This window comes from Panulirus ornatus, chromosome 21, assembly GCF_036320965.1.
Source record: "Panulirus ornatus isolate Po-2019 chromosome 21, ASM3632096v1, whole genome shotgun sequence".
NCBI lineage: Eukaryota > Metazoa > Arthropoda > Malacostraca > Decapoda > Palinuridae > Panulirus > Panulirus ornatus.
Window position 1 is genome coordinate 2559831 of NC_092244.1, and position 20111 is coordinate 2579941.

Below are 20111 nucleotides of genomic sequence, written 5' to 3' on the forward strand. Positions count from 1 at the left end.
GAACACTAGAATGCCTGAATTACTAAGGGATAGCTTTTTTGAAAATATGTTAAAGTGTATATAAAGCCATGACTGAGAGGGTGGTAGCAAGAGGAATAAATACCGTGGCTTCATAAGAGGAAGATGTGTGGTCCAGTTGTTTGCTTAAAGGACCGTTAACAAAATACTCACAAAAAGAGAATCAATTATATGTGGATTAGTAGAGAAGCTGTGCAGAGGTGCTACAATTATATGGAGTATATGGAAAGTTATCAAATGTAGTGAGGGGTTCTATCATGAGGGTTAGGCATATATGCAAGTAGGAGGTTAGGATAGTCCAGAAGGTAAAGGCATGGCTCCTTGGTGTATAGTGTGCTGGAGGTGAAAGGTTGGGAGCATGGGAGATGAATTACTTGCTGTTTAAAAATGACCCATCTCTAGAGACAAATTCCAATTTGTTGGATATGAATTGGCTGAAGATAATAGGTGTAAGAGGCAGGGTGATTATGTAAGGGATGACAGGGTAAGAGAAGTGTGGCACTATGCACAATATAACTGAATAAGCAGACCAATTTGTGCTTAAATATTTGGGTTGGACATATGTAAAGGTGAATGACGAAAGACTGACTCAGATGATCTATGTGTCAGAGGTGGAAGGGGGAAGGTGAAGACCAAGATATGAATGGAAGGATGGAGTTAAGGAGGCTTTGGGATATCAGGTGGGTAAGAGGTATGTGTGAAATAGTATGAACTGGATTAATGTGATATATAGAGGGCAAAGTGCAGTCATACAGGTCATATGAAGAGTCTGTGGGGCTTTGAAGTCAATAGTAGGCTCTGGTACAGTGCATCATACATGAGAACTATGGAAAGGATGTTGGTAAATGAGAGCATTGTTTATCTGTTCCTGATGCTACCTTGCTAAAGCAGAAGCTATTGTGAATAAGAATAATTATTTCTATTCCTATCTTTTTTCATAAATCCTTACCCTCTCCCTGCGAGAGTGTGGTAGCTTCAAGAACAGATGACAGAGCCTTAGAGGGGAAAAAATCCTCACTTGGCTCCTGGCTCTGTTCTTTCTTTAGGAAAGTAACACAGGAAGGGAGGATTTCCAGCCTCCCGCTCCTGTTCCCTCTTAGTCACCTTCTACAACATGCAGGGAATATGAGGGCAGTATTCTTTCTCCCCTGTCCCCAGGGATACTATTATTTCATCATTATTATCTTATAATTATCATTAGTATTCATATATCATATTATTATTATCATTATCATTATTATCATTATTATTATTATCATTATTATTATCATTATTATTATTATCATTATTATTATTATTATTATTATTATTATTATTATTATTATTATTATTATTATTATCATCATCATTATTCACATTTCTATTATACATAATCGCTGTTTCCAGCATCAGCGATGTAGTGCCAGGAAACAGATGAAGAATGGCCCATCCACTAATACACACATCTGTATACATAAATGCCCACATGTGCACATATACATACATATACACATCAACATATACATACATATACATAGACATATTCATACTTGCTTGCCTACATCCATTCCTGTTGCTACCCCGCCCCACAGGAAACAGCATTGCTACCCCCTGCTTCAGCAAGGTACTGCCAGGAAAACAGACAAAAAAGGCCACATTCGTTCACACTCAGTCTCTAGCTGTCATGTGTAATACACCAAAACCACAGTTCCCTATCCACATCCAGGCCCCACAGACCTTTCCATGGTTTACCCCAGACGCTTCACATTATTATTATCATTATTATCATTATAATTATTATCATAATCTTTTTTTATTATTATATTTTGTCCCTGTCTCCCACATTAGTGGCAAGGACAGACAAAGAAAGACCACATTTGCTCATCTCCATTCTCTAGCTGTCATGTGCAGTGCACTAAAATCGCAGCCCCCATCCACAACCAGGCCCCACAGACCTTTTCTGGTTTCCTCCTTCTGCTTTGCATGTCCTAGTTCAGTCCACTGACAGCACAAAAACCCAATCATACCGCATCACTCTGATTCATTCAATCCTGTGCACACATTTCTCCATTCAGCATGTTCAGGTCCCAAGAACTCAAAATCTTTTTCACTCCATCCTCTCATCTCCAATTTGTTCTACCCCTTCTCCTTAATCCCTTCAATGCTTACACATGTATCCCCTTTATTATTATCATTATCATCTTTTATCAATTACTTAGTTGCTGTCTCCCATGTTAGCGAGATAACGCAAGGAAACAGATGAAAGAATGGCCCAACCCACCCACATACACATGCATATACATAGAGGCCCACCTACACATTTCAACATATACATACATATACATATACAGGCATATACATATATACTCATGTACATATCCACACTTGCTGCCTTCATCCATTCCTGTTGCCACCCTGCCACACATGAAATGGCACCCCCATTCCCTGCACACCCGGGAGGTAGTGCTAGGAAAAGACAATAAAGGCCACATTCGTTCACACTCAGTCTCTAGCTGTCATGCTGTAATGCACCAAAACCACAGCTTCCTTTCCACATCCAGGCCCCACAAAACTTTCCATGGTTTACCCCAGACGCTTCACATGCCCTGGTTCAATCTATTGACAGCACGTCAACCCCGGTACACCACATCATTCCAATTCACTCTATTCCTTGCACGCCTTTCACCCTCCTGTATCTTCAGGCCCTGATCACTCAAAATCTTTTTCACTCCATCCTTCCACCTCCAATTTGGTCTTCCACTTCTCCTTGTTCCCTCCACCTCTGATACACATATCCTCTCTATGAATCTTTCCTCACTCATTCTCTCCATGAGACCAAACCATTTCAATACACCCTCTTCTGCTCTCTCAACCACACTCTTTTTATTACCACACATCTCTCTTACCCTTTCTTTACTTACTCGATCAAACCACCTCACACCACATATTGTCCTCAAACATCTCATTTACAGGACATCCACCCTCCTCTGCACAACCGTACCTTCTCACAACCACATAACATTGTTGGAACCACTATTCCTTCAAACATCCCCATTTTTGCTCTCTGAACTAACGTTCTCGCCTTCCACACATTCTTCAACACTCCCAGTACCTTTGCCCCCTCCCCAACCCTGTGACTCACTTCCACTTTCATGGTTCCATCCACTGCTAAATCCACTCCCAGATATCTAAAACACTTCACTTCCTCCAGTTTTTCTCCATTCAAACTTACCTCTAAATTAACTCGTCTCTCAACCTTACTGAACCTAATAACCTTGCTCTTATTCACATTTACTCTCAACTTTCTTCTTTCACACACTTTACCAAACTCAGTCACTAGCTTCTGCAGTTTCTCACCCAAATCAGCCACCAGCAGTGTATCATTAATATTATCATTGTTATTAGTATTACTTAACACATTTAACCATCCTTAAAGATACTGTAGGTATTTCCAATTTTTTCTTAGTTTTTTCACCTTATATTAGCATACTGCATATTTCACTTTCTTTTTTCACTCCCATCAATTCATTCACTGCTTTCTGCCTCTCAGTATCTCTCTTTTTATTTCTGTATCATATTTCCTTTAATATGGCCCTAAGCTTGTAATTTATGAATTGGTAATATGTGTGTTTGTTTTTTTTGCACAACTGCTATCTAGAATTTATTCCAACTTGTATTTGGTACTATGACATTTGCTTCATTCCATTTTTTTTGTCAAAATAAGCAAAAATTTTAAGTTTTTTTATGATGCTTATCCTTTTTTAATAATATAACCCCAGGACCCCTTTTACAAGGGTCCTGTGGCTCCAAGGCTCTTACAGTCATTAACAGGGAAATAATGGACTCCTTTGTAGTGAAAATTTCTTTTACATTATTGTAATCCTTTGTCCATTGACTGTGATACAACCTTGCCAAAGGTGACTTTTAAATCGCACTGTAACCTCAGGCAGGCAGAATCTGGTAACACTTAATGCTTCCATCATCTGTCTGACATCACCCAATTCTACCTATAAGTCTGTAGACACTTATATGATGTTTTGATAACAGATGCTAGTCTCATTCACTTCAGTAAGAAAGATTCAGTACCTTCCTAATCAAGAGTTCCTACAACAAGACTGTCATGGTGGCAGAGCTAGTGTGAAGTACTCACTGCATGTCTTGCTTGTTGGATAACAGTTTCTCTCAGCTGTCAACCCTCCACTCTACAAATCTTATCTGTTGTGTGTATATATATTATATATAGATTATATATTTATATATCATATATATTATATATGTTAGGGAGGTGAATGCAAGTTTTGAAGAGAGTGGCAAGTATGCAGTCCGTTGTGGACAAGGGGGCTTGGGAAGTGAGTCAGTTGTTCGCTGATAATACAGCACTGGTGGCTGATTCGGGCGAGAAACTGCAGAAGCTGGTGACTGAGTTTGGTAAAGTGTGTGAAATAAGAAAGCTGAGAGTAAATGTGAATAAGAGCAAGGCTATTAGGTACAGAAGGGTTGAGGGACAAGTCAACTGGGAGGTAAGTTTGAATGGAGAAAAACTGGAAGAAGTGAGGTGTTTTAGATATCTGGGAGTGAATCTGGGAGCTGATGGAACCATGGAAGCGGAAGTAAGTCAAAGGATAGGGGAGGGGGCGAAGGTTCTGGGAGCGTTGAAAAATGTGTGGAAGGCAAAAACATTATCTTGGAAAGTAAAAATGGGTATGCTTGAAGGAATAGTGGTTCCAACAGTGTTATATGGTTGCGAAGCATGGGCTATAGATAGAGTTGTGCGGAGGAGGGTGGACGTGTTGGAAATGAGATGTTTTAGGACAATATGTGGTGTGAGGTGGTTTGATCAAGTAAGTAATGAAAGGGTAAGAGAGACGTGTGGCAATAAAAAGATTGTGGTTAAGAGAGCAGAAGAGCGTGTTTTGAAATGGTTTGATCACATGGAGAGAATGAGTGAGGAAAGATTGACAAAGAGGATATATCTGTCAGATGTGGAGGGAATGAGGAGAAGTGGGAGACCAAATTGGAGGTGGAAAGATGGGATGAAAAAGATTTTGAGCGATTGGGGCCTTAAGATGTAGGAGGGTGAAAGACGTGCAAAGAATAGAGTGAACTGGAACGATGTGGTATATCAGGGTCAACCTGCTGTCAATGGATTGAACCATGGCATGTGAAGCATCTGGGGTAAAGCATGGAAAGTTTTGTGGGGCCTGGATGTGGAAAGGGAGGTGTGGTTTCGGTGCATTATACATGACAGCTAAAGACTGTGTGTGAACGAATGTGGTCTTTGTTGTCTTTTCCTAGCGCTACCTCGTGCGCACGTGGGGGAGGGGGTTGTTATTTCATGTGTGGTGGGGTGGTGACGGGAGTGAATAAAGGCAGCAAGTATGAATTATGTACACGTGTACATATGTATATGTCTGTGTATGTATATATATGTTTACGTTGAAATGTATAGGTATGTATATGTGCGTGTGTGGACGTGCATGTATATATATGTGTATGTGGGTGGGTTGGGCCATATATATATATATATATATATATATATATATATATATATATATATATATATATATATATTTCTTTTTTTTTTTTTCAAACTATTCGCCATTTCCCGCGTTAGCGAGGTAGCGTTAAGAACAGAGAACTGGGCCACTGAGGGAATATCCTCACCTGGCCCCCTTCTCTGTTCCTTCTTTTGGAAAATTAAAAAAATTGAGAGGGGAGGATTTCCAGCCCCCCGCTCCCTCCCCTTTTAGTCGCCTTCTACGACACGCAGGGAATACGTGGGAAGTATTCTTTCTCCCCTATCCCCAGGAATAATATATATATATATATATATATATATATATATATATATATATATATATATATATATATATATATATATATATATACCTCGCAAACGCGGGAGACAGCGACAAAGCAAAAAGAAAAAAAAAATACATATATATGAATATATATATATATATATATATATATATATATATTTTTTTTTTGCTTTGTCGCTGTCTCCCGCATTTGTGAGGTAGCGCAAGGAAACAGACGAAAGAAATGGCCCAACCCACCCCCATACACATGTATATACATACGTCCACACACGCAAATATACATACCTACACAGGTATATATATATATATATAGAGAGAGAGTTGATAGAGATGCTCTGTGGAAGGTATTAAGAATATATGGTGTGGGAGGAAAGTTGTTAGAAGCAGTGAAAAGTTTTTATCGAGGATGTAAGGCATGTGTACGTGTAGGAAGAGAGGAAAGTGATTGGTTCTCAGTGAATGTAGGTTTGCGGCAGGGGTGTGTGATGTCTCCATGGTTGTTTAATTTGTTTATGGATGGGGTTGTTAGGGAGGTAAATGCAAGAGTTTTGGAAAGAGGGGCAAGTATGAAGTCTGTTGGGGATGAGAGAGCTTGGGAAGTGAGTCAGTTGTTGTTTGCTGATGATACAGCGCTGGTGGCTGATTCATGTGAGAAACTGCAGAAGCTGGTGACTGAGTTTGGTAAAGTGTGTGGAAGAAGAAAGTTAAGTGTAAATGTGAATAAGAGCAAGGTTATTAGGTACAGTAGGGTTGAGGGTCAAGTCAATTGGGAGGTGAGTTTGAATGGAGAAAAACTGGAGGAAGTGAAGTGTTTTAGATATCTGGGAGTGGATCTGGCAGCGGATGGAACCATGGAAGCGGAAGTGGATCATAGGGTGGGGGAGGGGGCGAAAATTCTGGGGGCCTTGAAGAATGTGTGGAAGTCGAGAACATTATCTCGGAAAGCAAAAATGGGTATGTTTGAAGGAATAGTGGTTCCAACAATGTTGTATGGTTGCGAGGCGTGGGCTATGGATAGAGTTGTGCGCAGGAGGATGGATGTGCTGGAAATGAGATGTTTGAGGACAATGTGTGGTGTGAGGTGGTTTGATCGAGTAAGTAACGTAAGGGTAAGAGAGATGTGTGGAAATAAAAAGAGCGTGGTTGAGAGAGCAGAAGAGGGTGTTTTGAAGTGGTTTGGGCACATGGAGAGAATGAGTGAGGAAAGATTGACCAAGAGGATATATGTGTCGGAGGTGGAGGGAACGAGGAGAAGAGGGAGACCAAATTGGAGGTGGAAAGATGGAGTGAAAAAGATTTTGTGTGACTGGGGCCTGAACATGCAGGAGGGTGAAAGGAGGGCAAGGAATAGAGTGAATTGGAGCGATGTGGTATACCGGGGTTGACGTGCTGTCAGTGGATTGATTCAAGGCATGTGAAGCGTCTGGGGTAAACCATGGAAAGCTGTGTAGGTATGTATATTTGCGTGTGTGGACGTATGTATATACATGTGTATGGGGGGGGGGGTTGGGCCATTTCCTTCGTCTGTTTCCTTGCGCTACTTCGCAAACGCGGGAGACCGCGACAAAGTATAATAAAAAAAAAAATAAATATATATAAAGTGTGTGAAAGAAGAAAGTTAAGAGTAAATGTGAATAAGAGAAGGAAAAAAACGGAGGAAGTAAAGTGTTTTAGATATCGGGGGAGTGGATCTGGAGCGGATGGAACATGGAAGCGGAAGGGAATCATGGGGTGGGGGGGGGGGCAAAAATTTGGGGACCCTTGAAAAATGTTTGGAAGCAGAACATTATCTGGGGAAGGAAAAAAGGGGTTGTTTGAAGGGAATATGGTTCCAACAATGTTGTATGGTTGCGAGGCGTGGGCTAGGATAGAGTTTGTGCGCAGGAGGGGGGTTTGGCTGGAAATGGAGTTTGGGGACAATGTGTGGTGTGAGGGGGTTTGATCGAGTAAGAATGAAAGGGAAAGAGAAAAAGTGTGGAAAAAAAAAGAGCGTGGTTGAGAGACAGAAGGGGTGTTTTAAAAGGGTTTTGGGGGCACATGGAGGAAAGAGTGAGGAAAGATTGACAAGGGGATATATGTGTCGGGGGTTTGGGGGGAACGAGGAGAAGGGGAAAACCAAATTGAGGTGGAAAATGGAGGAAAGTTTAGGTACAGTATGGTTGAGGGTCAAGTCAATTGGGAGGTAAGTTTGAATGGAGAAAAACTGGAGGAAGTAAAGTGTTTTAGATATCTGGGAGTGGATCTGGCAGCGGATGGAACCATGGAAGCGGAAGTGAATCATAGGGTGGGGGAGGGGGCAAAAATCCTGGGAGCCTTGAAGAATGTTTGGAAGTCGAGAACATTATCTCGGAAAGCAAAAATGGGTATGTTTGAAGGAATAGTGGTTCCAACAATGTTGTATGGTTGCGAGGCGTGGGCTATGGATAGAGTTGTGCGCAGGAGGGTGGATGTGCTGGAAATGAGATGTTTGAGGACAATGTGTGGTGTGAGGTGGTTTGATCGAGTAAGTAATGTAAGGGTAAGAGAGAAGTGTGGAAATAAAAAGAGCGTGGTTGAGAGAGCAGAAGAGGGTGTTTTGAAATGGTTTGGGCACATGGAGAGAATGAGTGAGGAAAGATTGACCAAGAGGATATATGTGTCGGAGGTGGAGGGAACGAGGAGAAGTGGGAGACCAAATTGGAGGTGGAAAGATGGAGTGAAAAAGATTTTGAGTGATCAGGGCCTGAACATGCAGGAGGGTGAAAGGCGGGCTAAGAATAGAGTGAATTGGATCGACGTGGTATACCGGGGTTGATGTGCTGTCAGTGGATTGAATCAGGGCATGTGAAGCGTCTGGGGTAAACCATGGAAAGTTGTGTGGGGCCTGGATGTGGAAAGGGAGCTGTTGTTTCAGGCATTATTGCATGACAGCTAGAGAATGAATCAGCGCTGGTGGCTGATTCATGTGAGAAACTGCAGAAGCTGGTGACTGAGTTTGGTAAAGTGTGTGAAAGAAGAAAGTTAAGAGTAAATGTGAATAAGAGCAAGGTAATTAGGTACAATAGGGTTGAGGGTCAAGTCAATTGGGAGGTAAGTTTGAATGGAGAAAAACTGGAGGAAGTAAAGTGTTTTAGATATCTGGGAGTGGATCTGGCAGTGGATTGAACCATGGAAGCGGAAGTGGATCATAGGGTGGGGGAGGGGGCGAAAATCCTGGGAGCCTTGAAGAATGTGTGGAAGTCGAGAACATTATCTCGGAAAGCAAAAATGGGTATGTTTGAAGGAATAGTGGTTCCAACAATTTTGTATGGTTGCGAGGCGTGGGCTATGGATAGAGTTGTGCGCAGGAGGATGGATGTGCTGGAAATGAGATGTTTGAGGACAATGTGTGGTGTGAGGTGATTTGAACGAGTAAGTAACGTAAGGGAAAGAGAGATGTGTGGAAATAAAAAGAGCGTGGTTGAGAGAGCAGAAGAGGGTGTTTTGAAATGGTTTGGGCACATGGAGAGAATGAGTGAGGAAAGATTGACCAAGAGGATATATGTGTTGGAGGTGGAGGGAACGAGGAGAAGTGGGAGACCAAATTGGAGGTGGAAAGATGGAGTTAAAAAGATTTTGTGTGATCGGGGCCTGAACATGCAGGAGGGTGAAAGGAGGGCAAGGAATAGAGTGAATTGGATCGATGTGGTATACCGGGGTTGACGTGCTGTCAGTGGATTGAATCAGGGCATGTGAAGCATCTGGGGTAAACCATGGAAAGCTGTGTAGGTATGTATATTTCCGTGTGTGGACGTATGTATATACATGTGTATGGGGGTGGGTTGGGCCATTTCTCTCGTCTGTTTCCTTGCGCTACCTCGCAAACGCGAGAGACAGCGACAAAAAAAAAAAAGAGAAAAAAAAAAATATATATATATATATATATATATATATATATATATATATATATATATATATATATATATATATATATATTTCTTTTCTTTTCTTTCAAACTATTTGCCATTTCCCGCATTAGCAAGGTAGCGTTAAGAACAGAGGACTGGGCCTCTGAGGGAATATCCTCACCTGGCCCCCTTCTTTGTTCCTTCTTTTGGAAAATTAAAAAAAAACAAGAGGGGAGGATTTCCAGCCCCCCGCTCCCTCCCCTTTTAGTCGCCTTCTATGACACGCAGGGAATACATGGGAAGTATTCTTTCTCTCCTATCCCCAGGGATATATATATATTATTCATATTTTTTTTATTTTGCTTTGTTGCTGTCTCCCGCGTTTGCGAGGTAGCGCAAGGAAACAGACAAAAGAAATGGCCCAACCCACCCCCATACACATGTATATACATACACGTCCACACACGCAAATATACATACCTATACATCTCAATGTACACATATATATACACACACAGACACATACATATATACCCATGCACACAATTCACACTGTCTGCCTTTATTCATTCCCATCGCCACCTCTCCACACATGGAATACCATCCCCCTCCCCCTCATGTGTATGAGGTAGCGCTGGGAAAAGACAACAAAGGCCCCATTCGTTCACACTCAGTCTCTAGCTTTCATACAATAATGCCTGAAACCACAGCTCCCTTTCCACATCCAGGCCACACACAACTTTCCATGGTTTACCCCAGACGCTTCACATGCCCTGGTTCAATCCACTGACAGCACGTCAGCCCCAGTATACCACATCGTTCCAATTTACCCTATTCCTTGCCCGCCTTTCACCCACCTGCATGTTCAGGCCCCGATCACTCAAAATCTTTTTCACTCCATCTTTCCACCTCCAGTTTGGTCTCCCACTTCTCCTCAAACCAAACCATTTCAAAACCCCCTCTTCTGCTCTGTCAACCACACTCTTTTTATTACCACACATCTCTCTTACCCAATTATTACTTATTCGATCAAACCACCTCACACCACATATTGTCCTCAAACATTTCCAGCACATCTACCCTCCTCCGCACAACTCTATCCATAGCCCACGCCTCGTACCAAAGAACATTGTTGGAACCACTATTCCTTCAAACATACCCATTTTTGCTTTCCGAGATAATGTTCTCGACTTCCACACATTCTTCAATGCTCCTAGAACTTTCGCCCCCTCACCCACCCTATAATTCACTTCCGCTTCCATGGTTCCATCTGCTGCCAAATCCACTCCCAGATATCTAAGACACTTCACTTCCTCCAGTTTTATATATATATATATATATATATATATATATATATATATATATATATATATATATATATATATTATACTTAATCACTGTCTTCTGCATTAGCGAGGGAGCACAAGGAAACAGACAAAAGAGGCCACATTCATTCACACTCAGTCTCTAGTTGTTGTGTAATGCACCAAAAACACAGTTCCCTGTCCACATCTAGGCCTCACAGACCTTTCCATGGTTTACACCAGACATTTCATAGGCCCTTAGGGTTATTGCTTTTATATATCGTTGTAAATTTCTTTCTGAAAGTACTTAAAACATATTTGAATATTTTTACAAATGATGCTAGGTGCATCAGGAATACTTAGGATTGTGACAACCTATAGAGGGACATAAACAGCTCCCTCAATAGTAAGATACATGGGTAATGAAATTCAGTTCAACAAATTCAGCCAAAGTAAAGATAGGAAACAGTATATTAAGGACAAGCTTCAAAATCATCTAACCGCAACAGGAACTTAAGAACTGATGCCGTATTAAAACCGTCACTAGAAATCCATATTAAAAAAGTTGTATACTAAATCATATGTATTTATCAATTTAAAGTTTACTTTCAAGCACAAAAGATAAAGTTTTTCAGAAAAATATCTAAGGCATTTATCTGACCCAAATTATACAATGCACCATGAGTTTGGTTACTCTTCATGAGACAAGTATGTAATTGTGCTTGAGAAAATCCAATGTTGGAAAACTATATTTGAAGAATGAGCTAACTTACAGATGTGAGAGGAAAGAAAATGACATGGACAGATGTAATTACAACCAAGTTCTTCAACTGATCTCAAAGTCCTTCTTTGAAATAAGGAGGAATTGATCAATTTGAATAAGCATTAATATACTTGGCAAGAGATGCATAAAACAAGATGAGAAGACTAAATGATGAATGGATAAACTAACTATGAAGAAGAATAAAAGTTTGAGAATATGTATGACAGACGGATGGTTAGGATATGGGCCCAATAAGTGTAAACCATCCTTCTCATATGCACATATAGATAACCATGAATATGATACTACACAATAAAAACAAGGATACAGCACACAGATATCTATCTGTCTACATCTCTGACAACTGTTCCCAATTGGAACTCCCTTAAGGGGGTGGTCACAGCATTAGAATCTCCATAACTAGTGAACAACAGTGCCACTTCTTAGCCTTTAGTGCCTCACCCTTAACAGGCCACTGGCAGAAGGCTCCTCTAATGCAGTGTTTGCAGAGACTCCTACCTAATGTTTTACTGACTACTACCTAATGCTACTGCCTAATGTTCCTACCTACCACTTTTACCTAATGTTTCCACTTAATGCTCCTGCCTAAATGTTCCTACCTACTATCTACTACTTCTATCTACTGCTTTGACCATTTTGCCTAATAACAGGGCTAGGGCATGGTGTTCACCGCAGGAAAATCTAGAATTACAAAGAATGAACCGTGTGAGTTGTTATATATGACAAGGAGAGATAGTATGTTTGTGGACAGAATGCCAGTAGTCCATGTGTGGGGCAGGCAGAGAGAAAAGACAGTTACCTGGGTCAGAGGAGTGCACTAACCCTCCTGATACCCAGGCGGATAGTACTTGTAATATACCTTCCTGGTTGCTGATTGCCTACCAGCTACTACCTACATTATTCATGTAATGCAACTACTAACCAGAAGGACTAGAGCTATTTGGTTACATTAAAAACTTATACTTTTTGTAAAATAAAAAACTGATTGAAGACAAGGGAGATAAACATGGGTGCACCGCTAAAGGATTAAGAGTATCATCTTAAAACAGTAAAATGCTGCATTTCTATGAGAAACATTCCAACTCTGAAGATGTTATTAAAGATCTACATCTAATAGGCATAGAACGAGAAGGTAACATACCAGTCATAAAAGACTATATTACAAAGGGAATTCATAATTCAATTACAGTGACACACATCATTACCACAAAAGCCTTCTTTCAAGATGCCTTTTTACTACAGGCACATAAAACAGCTTAAAAATTGTCATCTACTGAAATAGCCTTGTATGTAGTTATTATTTCATAACCAAGTACTTCATGGGAAAGATTAATCTTGTATTCTTCTTTGTTATGCTGTGTAACAATCTCCAGATTATCATATGTCCTTGGGAGATAGTAACATTTACTGTTGTGTGAAATTAAACTATACAAAACACTCAAAAAGGATGAATAGGCTTCTTTCAATGAAAGGTGTTATAAAACGGACCATCTCATCTATCATATTTTCCTTTGGACACTATTATATAAATTAGCACTCTTTTTTTTTTGCCTGCTGGGGGCAATAAATCACAAAAAACTATGCCACATAATGATCGCAAGAAGACTAGCTCTAACAACATGAATCTCCATGTACCATAACAAATTAAAGTTTTCAGGGTTTAAACAGTAAAGTTTAGTACATAAGCTTACTTAACCATCAGTGGCATGAAATTATAGTCAATCTCTGCAGAAAAGACATACCTTTGATGCATCCCCATATGGGAAAAAGTTTCCATATATCTTCTTGAATTCTTCAACAGAAAGGTGTCCTGTAGGGCAGTCTTTAAGGAAACCTTTGTACCACTCTTGAATTTCAGAGTCTGTAAGTATACATAAAATACTTGAATAGTATCCTTATACTATGCTTGCCAATATACAATGAACACCTATAATTTAAGCCTGTGACCTGAAATTGGTTGAACATGATGGTATGTCTTCATATCCATACCCAATAAGCTATCTCCCAATATTCATTTGTGTAACCCATTGATAATTTCAGCCATGCATCCTTATTCTTTTATCATACATACTTCCAAACCATAAAATCTCTCACTCACATACTCCCCCTTTCTAACATTGTGTTGGAGTCTTTTTTCCAACTCCTCTAGATTGGCTTCTGATCCAACTGTTTTGCTTATTCTGGTGTCATCAGCAAAGCTCCTTACTGTGCTTTCCTTCACTTCTCTGTCAATGTCTGATATCAACATGAAGAATATTGAGACTAAGACCATTCCTTTTAAGTACCCTGGACAGAAGCCCTTCATCACAATAAATTTGCTGGGTTTATTGACACAAATCAATCATCAGGATTACTCCATTTGCTACCACTTTGAACTTTCTGTTACTTAAAAACTTCAACCTATCTTCCTAACTTCCCATTAATGTTTTCTTCAGCTACTTCCTCTGGCAAAAACTTTTTTTTTTTTTTGTCAAATGCTTTTGCTAAATAAACAAAAAAAATCAGTGGCTGTTACCTTTTTTTGCATTACACTTTCATAGGTGTCAATGTAAAGAGCTAATATTGAGTTTGCATACTTCTTCCTGGTACAAATCCATGCTGGATTTTGTTATAAAACTGTTATTAGGCAGATATTCTTGTACAAGTCCTTTTATCACTCTTTCAAAGACTTTTATTAAGTACAAAGTCAAGTTAACTGATGTTATGATTTGTTATCTATTTCCTGTTATCACTCTTTCAAAGACTTTTATTATGTACAAAGTCAAGTTAACTGATCTGTTATGATTAGGTATCAGCTTAGATCATCCTCTGTGTATTGGTTCAAATGCCATTTTGTGAACGTCTGTAATATTCCTTTCATCCAGACTTTGCCTTATCAATAAAATTGATAATAGTTTTGCTATTCCTATTTTTGTTTTCTCGAGGAAGATAGCTAGGATTCCATTTGGTCTAAAGGCCTTGTTTTCTCAGAGCTGATCAATCACTCTGTTTCATCATCACATGATACGTCAATATCTATGAGTGCATCTTCATCATGTTGGTCAGTTTCTCTGCATTTTGAGATGAACATAGATTTGTACCCTTCAGTTAATATCCTATGTATAACCTTGAGGTCTTTTTCATGCTATTCAACCATTTTAAAGTCTTCACTATCTGGTTCATTGTTTTTTATTCCAGTGTGTGAACAGTAACTTTGAGTTTCTTTCATGTTTTGTAGAACACTTTCTTTACTTATTTTCTGTTTTCTTCTTTGGGATTTAATTATTCTTACACCTGCATTCTTTATTTTCTTGGTAAGATCTTTTATTCTTACCACTTGTAACTAGAGAGATAAATGTATAGGCAAAGAGACTCAGCCACCCACAAACAAGAGGTCATGACCCTCCTCCATACACCATACCACACCAACGACAATCATCCAGAAAAGACAGAAATGTATATACACGTGTGTGTGTGTGTGTGAACGCAACTCATTTTGAGAATGCTCCTCTGACATGTGTCCTTTGTTCCCTTTCATTAATATAATCCAATTTTCAGTGAAAGTTCCCCCTTACTTTTGCCTGGTGATCCAACTTCTTATGTTTAGATATAAAAAAATCTCCCTAACCTTCCCATATGCCTAGGACAGAGCTCACTCTCTATCAGATACCTAACAGGTCCATTACAAAGACTCTTGCTTTTTGATTTCTTTTCCAGAACCTTAAAGACCACATGTGTTGAGAAGACTGGTCTCTATTCTTATAAACAGGTATGAAGTTTGCCTTTTTCCACTTCCCTGGCACTTTGCCTTTCTCCTGGGATACCTTAAACAGTTGCCTTTCTCCGGGAACACCTTAAACAGTATTTCAAAAGGTCTGTCTAGTGTATTTACACACAACATCAGCACACATGGTGAAATTTCACTAAGACTATGAGCTTTGTATGGGTCAAGACCTTTTAGTATTCTGTTAATGTCTCAATGCTTTCCAAAACTTCCTCCCTATTCCATCTCATTGGTGTTGTAGCAATAGCGTTTTCCACTGTGAAAACACTTTTATATTTATCATTCACTTTCTCGTATATCCTTACATCATTCTCTACAATTCCTCTTGGATCCCTGAGCCTGATTAGCTGTTCTTTAACTGACAATCTGCCCAGATGAGTGAATGCAAAAGTTTTGGTTTGGATTTTCTCCTGCCATATGAGAGAGAGAGAGAGAGAGAGAGAGAGAGAGAGAGAGAGAGAGAGAGAGAGAGAGAGAGACCTATGATTACCTACAATGAGATGCTGCCAGAATGGTGGGGCTAACATGTAGGAATCACCGCATGTCTTTCTTGTGTAATCATACCATGAGAGAGAAATATTCTTAGAACATAAATCTTTTTAGAGACAAAATAACAAAATAAAGTGGAATGACAGCATCAGAAATTCTCAGAGAAAGTAAAAATTTCAGTTTTAGTGAGGGAATTTCTTTTTTTCTTATCTTTGGTAGCAATTTTTGACATAACAGTTGAGGAAATGGCACTGTTATTCATGATGCATTAAATGAAATTCCCATCAATTTGTCCTTTTCTCATAAAGCCTGCTGTCTACATAAACTCTATAAATGAGAACCTCAGTATTTCCCTACAGTTTCTAACCTGTGAACTCTGTATTAGAGCGAAGATCCTCCAGGACCTCTGGTTTGAGTTTGCTGTTCTGCTTGCCCATGGCTGTATGTGCGTAAGAACTCTTGGTCACCTGCTATGCCTAACAGACCTCTTCAGCTTGCACCTCTTGTGAGCCCCACGCCACTGTAAACAGAAAGATACGTGTGATATTCTACATCTACACTTAAAATATTTCCCCCAAGGAAATGAATGCTAATGCTGTTGATATACATCAATGAAGTTATTATGGAAGAAATTTGAGGAAGAGTCTGCTGGTGCTACCTTGCCTTGGTTCTGAAGTAAGGATTATATGGCAGTATACAGAAAGACATATAAACAAGTCCTAAACTATAAATTACAGACAATGAATAATCTTCATTAACAATAGTAAAAGCAAAAATAAAATTTTACCTTTGCTTGTTTCACCTGACTTTCAAAGTAACACATTCTCCTGGTGTAGTACTGGCTGACCAAACTTTGATTTTTGGCAACAATTCTCCTGATGTAATGGTGGCTGATGGGACTCTTTTTGGAAGGTGAGGATATGTTAGCTTGTTCAATAGAGTGTTAAAAAATATATGGGATCATTACATTACTGTCTCCAAAACCATCATTGCTTACATTTACTCTGCCTGACTGATGCTTCAAGAACTAGAAGATACTTAGTTCTAACTTCTTCATTTCAACCTGCTTCCTCATTTACATTGTTACCATTTTTTGGTCTCATGGTTATGCAGGTTTTAAGCACCATTTCATTTCATTATTCTTTCTTTAGTCTCTGACTGTTACATGACGGGGACCACTGTGTTTATACTTTCCAGAGGTATGGGGTACAATAAATTCCTTATCACACTATATCTCTATTTCTATTTGTTGCACAGTTTCTGCTTCCATCTGTTGCACAGTTTATGTATTTCATACCTGCTTTTCCTTTGTTACAAGAATAATTTTTAATCAAGCTAAAGAATTGCACTTCAGTGTTACAAGAATAATTCTTAATCAAGCTAAAAAATTGCAGTTCAGCTATGGGATTGTTTACACTCAGGGCTTCAAGTGGCCTGCTAAACAGTTTTGCTCAGCCCACAAATAACTCCTGACCCAGGATGAGGTCTTTACTTTAAACCAACTTCAGAGGACTTTATGCAAAAATATAATAAAAACATGAAAAAGTATGTCTAATTTTGTGCAAGGCTAAAAACAAAAATCTGTCTATTTGTATACTCACTTACTTCACTATCTAACATTGACTCACTTAACAGTACTGTACAGCATCAATTTGGATGTGGGGGTGTGTTACCCCTAATATGAATGTAAGAGTATGTTTTTGGTGATATTTGATAAATTTTACAAGAAGAGTTTTAAAAAATTGGTAAGTGGCAATGTTTTTACTGAAGAAGAGAAATACCAATGAAGTGTATTTTTTGGATAAGAAAAATGAAAAAAATGAAAAATCTGTATTCTTTTGCAAAAGTTAGTGAAAAACCAACATATTATATGTACGCAATTAGGAACTCTTGCAAATGAATACATTTGGCTTCACTACACAAACCACAGTGAAAAATACAATAAATGTGTAGGAAGGATGCATGATGGTAATGTTTCTAAATGAGAACAGTCACTGGAAAAACAGCAATCAGTTTTTACCTATTTTTATCAACAAACTGAGGCTGCAGTTTAGAAATGTGATGTGAGTGCCCAGGAAAAAGCTGTTATTTTGTAACCATTTTTGAAAAAGGACCTTCTGAAGATAAAGAGGTCACAAAATTAATCCATCTAACTAAGCGGCAAGCTTTTGCAAATATGTCTCTCAAGAAATATAATGCAGAGTGAATCACTGATATATCAAAGAATCTGAGTGGTACATCTCCAGGACAAAATCAAGTCCTTTGCTGAAGTTTTGGCTGCAACTGAAAAAGTACACAAGTACCTTGCATGGCACAGTCTGCACTTTTCATTTGTGATGCTGAAGAAAATATACACATAACAGAATTGTTTGTGGAACTGGTTCCAATGAAAGACACAATAACACTTGATAACCTCTCCAACAATTTGATGGGAGCTCCAGACAGATTGGGTGTACACTGGGCACATGCTTTAAGTCTGTTCACAGACAATATGATCAGCAGTAAATGCTGGCAGCTTACAAAAGTTTAAAAGGCTACTTGATGGCATGGTACATTCAGGATATGGGGACCCATAAGTGTAGAACTCTCCCCATACTGTACAAATGGGTAATTAAAATTTTGGCTAAGAAATCTGAAGTTGCTATAGAATGTAAGGAAAATTTGCTGTCAACATATAACATCAGTTCTGTAAATTCCACCACATACTGCATCAAAAAGCTTTATCTAGTGAATATTAAAAGATGAATAATGTTATGGATGTTATGAAAATTGAATTTCATTTGAGGAAGAGGGTTCAACCACAGGAAGTTTAACTGTCTCCTGGAGGAGAGTAAGGTTCACTGTGGACTGTCACACCACAGTAAAGTTTATTGGCTTCTAAGAATTGCATGATGAGACATTCATTTATGTATTAGAAAGGACAATATGTATCTAAACTGCAAGAGAGTAAATGGGCTTCACACGCTTGCTTAATATGGTGTATAAAATGGAACAGCTGAACTCCCTTAACAAAAAAATGTATGGGTACACCAAAGGGATGTCAGCAGCATTCATTCCTTCAAAATTATGCTTCAGCTTTGAAATAAGCAGTTTTGGTATACTTTCCTGAACTAAAATCTTTATGTGGTGCATAATTGACACTTTTTGGGAACCATCCTAAATTCAGTCATGGAGGAAAAGGGTTAAACATAATATTCCTTTGTTTGTAGATACATATCTTATGTGATGCTAATATAATTTTCAAGTATTTGACTCCTGAAAATGGAATTTGATCTTAGTAGTCTCACTACTAAAAAGTACATTATTTTTCAGTTGTTTTCCTAGCTGAGAACTTACTCCTTACATTTCTCCTTTTATTGCTCTAACCTCAGAGCAAAGAGTAAATGTCATTCTCATCTAATTTCACCACAAAAAAGTCTATGACCACAGGGTCAGAAGATGAACTCTATCTCTTTTTGGGAATCTCCTTCTAAAGAAGACTCTTCAAAGAAGGTACAGAAGCTCTACCAGTGCTCTTTTTCCAACATCAACACATCTAGTTAGGCTGCATACTCTTTTCCTGAGGTTCTTTGGGTGTCTGCCAATGGATCATTTGGAGGTCAAATGGCATGTTCTTTGGCAAAGCATAATATTTTCCAGCCAGAAGGGTCACTGCAAAAACTGACTATCCTTTACTAGGACCTTTTGTTTCTAAAAGTTCTTTGAATTATTCCTTGCCTTAACATCCTAAACCAAGGATATTGCCTTTACTTCAATAAACTACCTATCTATACTGGGACTGCTACCATTTTTTAGTGTCCTTAATATGGACTACTGCTTTTCTAAATGGTACTTCACATGTACCGTTGCCTGTCCTTCATAAAGAACACTGCACATGCTAACATCCCCTCATTCAATCTACTGCTGTCACAAAAAATCTTTCTTGTGCATCATTGTATTTCCAAACAGCCTCTCTCTTCAACTGCGGCTTTAATGATTAGATTAGTTCCTCTTCTGCTACAACAGTTCTCACTTAAAACTGTGGCCTTGCTTACAATTGTAGTTCCTCTAATGTTATTTCAATGGTCCATACTCAGAACCATTCCT

The 20111-nt window shown here is 39.0% G+C and overlaps 1 protein-coding gene across 11 annotated transcripts in view; it reads right to left on the minus strand.

Annotated features, from left to right (window-relative positions):
• Positions 1-20111, minus strand: part of Nca (neurocalcin homolog) — a 716194-nt gene that overhangs the window by 52204 nt on the left and 643879 nt on the right. For all 11 annotated transcript variants that reach the window (XM_071675479.1, XM_071675475.1, XM_071675469.1 and 8 more), the window contains 2 exons: positions 16393-16545; positions 13516-13634 (listed from right to left, as the gene is read on the minus strand). In XM_071675479.1, coding sequence (XP_071531580.1) covers positions 13516-13634; positions 16393-16462 — 189 coding nt within the window. In that variant the 5' untranslated portion in view covers positions 16463-16545. The remainder of the gene's footprint in view (positions 1-13515; positions 13635-16392; positions 16546-20111) is intronic.